Genomic DNA, 8,056 nt, shown 5'->3' on the forward strand with positions numbered 1-8,056 from the left:
TCTCCCTCCTCTCTGGAGTCTGCATATATTCTATCGCTTCATTCGTCACGTTTTGAACAAGGACTGTTTTTCAATTTATCTGGGGTTACTGTATGCTATAAAGTCGCTGCGAAAGGCAAAACTGATCCATGCACTTGAGGACTTTAAGAATGCTGAATAAAAGGCTGTTTTGATTTTGTAAAATTGTTTGTGCTACACAAATAGCAGAGTCACTAACTCAGTCAATCGATCGATGAAGCAAACTGGAGGACTGGGGAACTGTTTGCGGCAAGTCTGAGTGATTGTTTACGACGTGATTTTGATGCCGAAGAGTGACGTTTTAGAAGAGACCGCATATTCCCTTTTCTAGATTCCCTGCGGCTCCCATGTCCCCTAGACTTTTTATTTGTCATGAAAAAAAGGTCAATTGATAGACAATGATCCCATCGCACGTATTGAACAGAGAAGGAGTTTAATGAAATGCAGTGTGAGTTTATCAAACCTCAAGCTAATTATATTTATGTCTTATTCAAATCAAATAACACAAAAATCGTTTTCCTAGACGCACGTATATCTATTACACGATCTTGTGATATGAGTTTCCTTACCGGGACAAACTATACATACGAGACGACAGGCTTGTAGTACAACAATCTTAATGTGGACATACTAAAAAAAGTGTTTCAAGGTGGCCACAGAGTAGGAAATGGAGGGTGCAGGGTTCGTCGCACTTCTACCTGTACTAACAAAAATGGAATTAGCACATCAATGCTTGCAAGTTAAGATAGTGACCGTAATTTCAAACCAGTTACGCTAACAAAAGAGCTACTCTGACTCCCTCCGGTCGTGACATGAAAACAGACAATATGCACAACATTATCTACATGTTTATTGCACTATTATTCAGAAATATGTATAAATCTTACTGTACTATAAATATTGTTTTTGTCTTTGTCAGTAGGACTACCCCTTTGTATACGTAATAGCATCATGATAGCTGGGCAGCCCTGGTTGTGTGTCCTGAACAGACAAACTATTACGTAAATAACTCAGCACACTCGATTACATGATAGCATATCTTTGAAATTAACCTGGTATGTGTGTCATATGTTCAGATTAACTGACAAGAGGAGGATCCTTTAACCGCATGTTTGTCTTCCCTAAACGTTTGTGACTGTTTGGTCTTCTCCAGCTTCTCCAGGGCATCGCAGAATTTCCTCTTGCTCGAGATGGTCCTCAGCCCCAGCTCATCCTCTATCGATTTGTAGAACTCAGCAGGGGCCTGAATCAGAATGAAAAAAATGGACATGTTGCTTTTTTATTGAAATGGTGTTTTTAACACGAAGCTGTCGAAGTTTCTGATGCTGCTGATGTACAAAATTCCAAAAAGCCCTCAGAATAGCCCAGTATTCACTCTTATAAAGGGAACTATAGCGAGTGGTAGAAGGCTTTCTATTTAGAATATTTTGAATTGTGTTGCCATGTATTCTCAGATGTAAACGTACACAACTTCAAAAATGCTGATGTACAAAATTCCAAAAGGCCCTCAGAATAGCCAAGTATTTACCCTTATCAAGGGAACTATAGAGAGTGGTAGAAGGCTTTCTATTTAGAATGTTTTAAATTGTGTTGCCACGTATTCTCAGATGTAAACGTACACAACTTCAGATCGCATCTTCAAATCACATCTTCAGAAATTAATCCCAAGAGGCTGTACTGACTAAACAAATGTAAGATAGAACTATACACAGTCATCTGGTAATTAGGAAAAGTTTATAAATCAAGTGCTGTAGTTATAAATTCTTACCTCCTTCCTCATCCTGCGCAGGAAGTGCAAGTCTTCCGGTTCCAACTTCTCGAGATTCCTGAAACACAGGAAGACACCCGTGACAATGACCCGTGACGTGCTGAGTATCATGGCACCATTTCATCGAGAACAAAGCACGGAAATAGTTGATAAGATAATTATTTGGTATTCCTTTAAACTATTTCATTTTCTGTATTCCCACTGAAAATTTCGTGGAGCGAAACAACGGCTCTACATGTCGTCTTAGAAGATGATTGAGTGAGAATGAGTTACAAGTATAGACTTTAAACAGGACGAAGCAAAATAATGGTATTCCTGTTGGGTTATGTGTATGACAGCAAAAGCAGTAAAACAAAACAGACTAAATGATCTGTACCCTTCAAGGTGGTTCTCACGAGCCCATATCCTGATTTCCTCTCGCGCCCAGTTTTGATGGCTTGGTCCCTTCACTTTGGGGGTGGCCAATTCGACTTCTAGCTCTGTAACTGCATCCACCTTTTTCACTTCGGACGAACGGTGTTTCCCTCTGTCACCTATTAAATAAAACGCTACACAGCAATTGATATTAAAGGAGACCGCACTCGATGACGTCACCGACATGACATAATATGTCTCCGTACCTTTCTTTGCGAAACATATTTGTTTTCATACTTATTATCAATTGATAATCAATTAATTACTAAGAACGTCTAATTTCTTGGTAGCACGAGTAATGTGTACCAAATCCACAAGAGTAACTTCGACCATCTTCAAGAATGCCGCCATTTAGTTCGGTCACGTGACCTTTCGGAACTAAGACGTCAATGACTAAACCATCGGTGCAATAATCTTCGATGATAGTGGCTAGCCAAGGGGGAAAGACAGCCGAAAAAAGATCATTTAGAAATGCACCTATTTCCTTCATGAGCCGCATCATCACGTCCTCAAAGCTGTCCTTACAGTCGAAGTTGAAGTACAGACGAGCCCCAACCAGGAACCCCAGCCAGCCGTCAGGTCTGTACCCGTCCTCCAGTTTCAACGGGATGATGTCTGTTCCCCTCTCTCGGGCATATTCACACTCTACCAGACGAGGAGAGAAACATAAAATATAAACTGTATGCGTTTATAGATTCAACGGTCAAAAGAACGATTGCAGACAAGCGAAGATGTGCATGTGAAGTCTATGCAACCAATGATAGGAAAGATAAATGCGAAACTCTGTCAAAGGTGTTGTCCTTTACGATGCTGGAACAGCCGACAGACCTGTTAAAAGTCAAGGGAACTATAAAATAAGAGCAAAGTCAACAACCAAAGTTGATGAAATACCATATACATGGCATGGACCTCCACTAACCCAAAGCAATAAAATATTCACCATGGCCAGTTACGACTACAGAAGAATCTTTGAAGACCATTTTTCAAAATTGAAGTTCGACAAATCAACAAGCTCACAAAGAATCGATGGCTTTAACAGTGAAATGCCAAGACGTTCTACACTCTTATATGGTCAAATTGCCCAAAATACGTCACAATCTATCAGAAAAAGATGCATGTCCACTACCTCCTCTGCAGTTGGCGCTCTCCTTGTACTTGCGGGACATTCTAATTCATGACATTGATAGAGAATATTTTACGGAGAGATGTCTACGGCCGCCATGCATCAGCGAATGACAGATAGATAGATAGATATTTGATCTTTGACCAAAATGTAAACATCGCGATGGAAAAGACAGAATTACCTTCTTTACTATTTCCTGGCTATCCCATTGGTAGCTGAGCATCACGTGACGAACGCTGCTGCCTTTTCTGCTGTTACCTGTATCTCTGTCACCGGACTTTACATCTGTGATGGATAGGCGAGATAAACTTGGTCATGTATGATGGTATCCAAAACTTGTATACTAAGGGATTTTCTAACAATGTACCGACTGTTGTGGTCTATTCATAGGCAATAGTTGAGTTGAAATAGTTGTAGAAAGCGGCCCAATCAGGATGCATGATATAGGACTGAGCTTACTCTGGATATCATGGTCTTGATACACCCCATTTTGACCGATCGGGGGGTCGTAGGGAATACAACTGTGGTACACCTGAAGATGTTCGATGTCAAATCATTAAACGCTAATAAAAAAAGATAAGTTGCTCGTACCCTTCTGACGATGTGATTCTGCATCCTGCAGTTGCCAGAGAGTCCCGCTAGCTGCCGCTGCTATATATGGATTCCTGCTTGATTTAAGATCCTTCAGCTGTGGAATGGCTGGCCGGATTTTCTCCTTGTTGCACGGATGAAAGGCGAGTTGGGAAATGGCCCGGATCGCGTGGAGCTGCTCCTCTTCGTCTCCTTCACTCATCAGTTGGAACAGAGGTGGGAGGACGCCTTCCGCCACTAGTGTCAGCTGTGCACATATGATGGAGGTTGGTAAAGATGAACATACTTTCAAATTTTCCGGCATCCTCTTTTTTTAGATAATAAGTTAACCAGAAGATGCCTTCATATCTCCAAGACTATGATTGACTGACATTATGGACGTACCCTACTCATGCCTTTCAGTACACGTAAAAAATGCGTAATGCATGCCTTCTTAATGTTATGTTTTAGGTGTCTCATTAATATGATGGCAATGCAATGTTTTGTAAGGTAGATCCATAAACTACATTTGGGGCCATTATATGGATGGTGGGTGTTATTGTTGTACCATGCAAGCTAATCATCCCAGCTGCAGAATCCTGCAAATCCCTGAACAACGCTTGGGATCAATATATAGATGGTAGGTGTCATTATTGTACCATGCAAGCTAATCATCTCAGAATCTTGCCAAAACGATATCTTACCTTGTTGTTGTCACCAGGAGTGTCGTTCACAGCCAGCTGCTCTATCCCCATGGCCAGCTCGGTGGCGCTGAAGCTGGTGCCGTCTACTGTGTATCTTTTTCTCTCATCATCTACCGACTTCGTAAACAGACCAATGATGAAACGGATGACGGAGGGGTCCGTCATGATCCGAAGATTTTCCTCGTCTGAAATTTAAATGACAACTTTTGAATAAGGTTTTGTCCTTTCCGAAACAAATGCTATAAAGGTCAGAGCCGGTAGAACTAGATGTTAATGAGGCATGACAGTCAAATGAACAAACATACAAACAAACAGTCAATGTCCTTGGGGTCAATGGAAGTGGCTACTAATTCAAGGGAAGGTATATATCATTTTGTTTCGGTCTGTCAGTTTTTTTTTTACCGTTTTGCGCTTGACAGGTATAGTTGCAATAGCATGTCCAAGCACATATTCGAAGACACATTGTGACACTTTTTGTCTGCCCCATTTTATACTTATGAATGATAATCTTAATCTTAGCATTTCAAAATTAAAGTTCTTCCATGAGCAGCTTATGATACTCACCAATTATATACGCCAGTGTAAATGTAGCGAAGGTCTTAAACTTTTCGCAGTCCGCCTTAAGATAAGGAATCAGACTTCCTATTGCATTGATCTCGCTGAAAAGCGGTCTGATACTTGAGAATCTTGACATGTTGTACAAAGTACCCATCAGTCTGTCCACCAGGTCCTTATGGTTCTGTAGATACACACAAAGTAAACAAGAGTCCGTAGGACACAATTCTCCGTGAAGTATTAATAGTACATTGTGGATGAGGTGTTTGTTATAATTAATTTCCAATGCTAGTGACCTGCTAGTTGTAAAATAAATGCATGAAATGGATTTTGATGTAAAGTGTGAAATCACGGACCCTGATTCACTTCTAGAAATTACTATCCTGGTTTATTTTGTTGTCTAGCGGACCGGCCTTAAGCATTGTCTCTAAGGGAGGGCAGTAGGTTCCTCCTTCCGGGAGTAATAAATAAATAAATGAAATGAAATATTTTCTCAATGGCAGTACATACACACCACAAGGCAGTTGCACATGAATTGAATAAATATACATACAGCGGCATCGATTCTTGATACATTTGTATCGGTTTGCAAACAAATTGGAATTTTGATTTCATTAATCCACATAATCTACTTGGCCTTATTAGGAATCTAAAGATGACCTACATATGCCCTGATAACACACATATAATATATGCTAATTATTTGCATCGTGCTGAATGTGTGTTGTATTAAAAGTTGCCATGTTTCATTGACAAGTGTGAAGCGTTTAATGGTGAAGAAGAATAAACTGAACATAACAGACGACAGTTTTTGGTAAAAAGCATAGTACATGTATTTAGATTTAAAGCTCTATTGTCGAGAAGTGTATTTTCTGCCTTCGAAATGAAACAGATTATCAAAATAATTCTTTCTACATTTTACAACATTTCCTGTAGAGTGAGGTGATAATCTATATGATTTTTGATGGTAATCTTTGGGTAGTGTAGTAATCCGAGAAGTAGATCCATTGCACTTACCTGGTCGCTTGTACACGTCTCCTCGAATTCCTGAAGGTCTTGAACCAGGACAGGAATGATCACAGCCTTCCCTAGTTCCTCAGCAAATTTTTGGCTAATATCAGAATGGCTATTGCAGCAACAGTAAAGAGTGTGCAGGTAGGGCCACACATCTTCCGAGAACCCGCCATGTTCCATCCCCCGTAGCCAACGGATGTTGCTGGTGAAAACCTGCGCCGCACCGATGTCGGCCAGATGGTCGCCAAGGCACAGCCGTTGAGATTTCGTCGCATACGTGGAATATGGATCGTGGACTTTTGTCTTCAGAATGGTTTTATTGTCCGTCACAGCTGACATGTCTCCAGTGCTGTTCTTTACTGTAGCAATGGCCTTGGTCATTTCATCCACAACCAGTGCAAGGGATGTAGGCACAGATGACGAGTCTTTGAGCTCAGGAGGAAACGCCATTTCGTGGATCCTGAGGAGCACACGTAGAAGGGTAGAATACGACGACTTCCCTAATACCAACTGACAATGCACAATAACAGACAATGCTGTTTTCTAGGCGTTGTTGATTGACGTCCTTAGCTTGGGCTGATGAGGTCATACAGTGTCGGCAGTTACGGCTGATTGAAAATTAGCCTGAAGAGCACGGCACGTAGGAGGGTACTAGAAAACTACGACTTCCCTATAGTGACAACCGACAATGCACAAGACAGACAACGTTGTTCGCTTTCCTGCATATGTGAAGCGCTCTTGGTTGAAATCCTTAGACAGACGAGGGCATACAGTGCCGGCAGCTACGGTCGATTGAAAATGTTGTCCTCAGCTCAGGAGATATCGCCCCTACGGTTGCTTGGAAATGTCGTCCTCAGGTAATTATGGGAGTGAGCCGACTGTAGATTCTGGCCGGCTGATACGATTTAACCTCCATGGAGATCTGCCTGGAGATTAGTCCCCAGGGATATCGCCCCGCCCCGCCGTAATTTGATGACCTCTTTGTTGCAATGCTTGATTTTCCTGACCTTCGGAATATACCCTTTTAACGTATCTACCTTACTCGTCTTGTAATGCAATTGATATGTTTTATACATTACTCTGATGAATTTAAAGGTGGGTTCTCAAAATTGTAGAATTAGAGGTGTCAAATTTATGGTTCAGTATACGTTACTTTCAATGTCACAAATGCATGTCACTCTATTAGTTCCAGGTACGTAGATTCCACGGCAACATGTAACATATGGGAAGACCGTGGGGTACAATTTGGGAAAGTTGAATTAAAAATTGTTACCTGTTGTAACGGTGGCTCCCGTAAATTAGCATTCGTCATCAGGCAAACCCTGATCTTGTGTACACGGCCAATTGTATCATTAGGTATCGGTAAACAAGTGTCTTTGAGAGAGACAACAGTTAAACCACTGTGAAGAATTCGTCACGAGAAGACGTTACAAGCCACTTACCTTTGTTATTGATATCGCCTACCCTGGACACGATGCCCCGCAGCGGGTTTTGTCCAGTAAAACTTAAGGATAAGCTAAAGACTAAGATTGTTTGGGTCCTCATTGAACGTCTATTCTATAGCTAGACGTGGTCTCCATGAGCTTCCCGGTCCTATCAGGGCATACGAGGATCCTCTAGCGCTCAGCCATGTTGAAATGTGACTTGACTTTACACCGCCCACGATATACTAGTAGTTGTGTACAAGATGGCGACGACAGGTACTGTTACCATGGCACAAACAGGTACTGAACAGACAGGTGTAACAACACAATGGACAGTGGTAACATGATCCCCTGGGGACATCACGCACAAAGATGGCGGCGGAAAATGGCGACCGGAGTTTGAAGGTATTGACGTTAAATGTAGAACTCCGTGGACTGTGTGTCTGAATAGCGGTGTACGGTCACA

General features: G+C 41.6%; 1 protein-coding gene across 1 annotated transcript; it reads right to left on the minus strand.

Annotated features, from left to right (window-relative positions):
- Positions 1-434: 434 nt before the first annotated feature.
- On the minus strand, positions 435-4,762 carry LOC136443818 (uncharacterized). Its single transcript, XM_066441184.1, has 8 exons — positions 4,598-4,762; positions 3,915-4,161; positions 3,691-3,703; positions 3,327-3,367; positions 2,678-2,845; positions 2,163-2,319; positions 1,787-1,844; positions 435-1,261 (listed from the first exon to the last, which is right to left on the minus strand). The coding sequence occupies exons 1-8, from the start codon at positions 4,760-4,762 to the stop codon at positions 1,091-1,093; spliced, it is 1,020 nt and encodes a 339-aa protein (XP_066297281.1). The 3' UTR covers positions 435-1,090.
- Positions 4,763-8,056: the final 3,294 nt, after the last annotated feature.

The sequence above is a fragment of the Branchiostoma lanceolatum genome, chromosome 10 (assembly GCF_035083965.1).
Source record: "Branchiostoma lanceolatum isolate klBraLanc5 chromosome 10, klBraLanc5.hap2, whole genome shotgun sequence".
NCBI classification, from domain to species: Eukaryota; Metazoa; Chordata; class Leptocardii; order Amphioxiformes; family Branchiostomatidae; genus Branchiostoma; species Branchiostoma lanceolatum.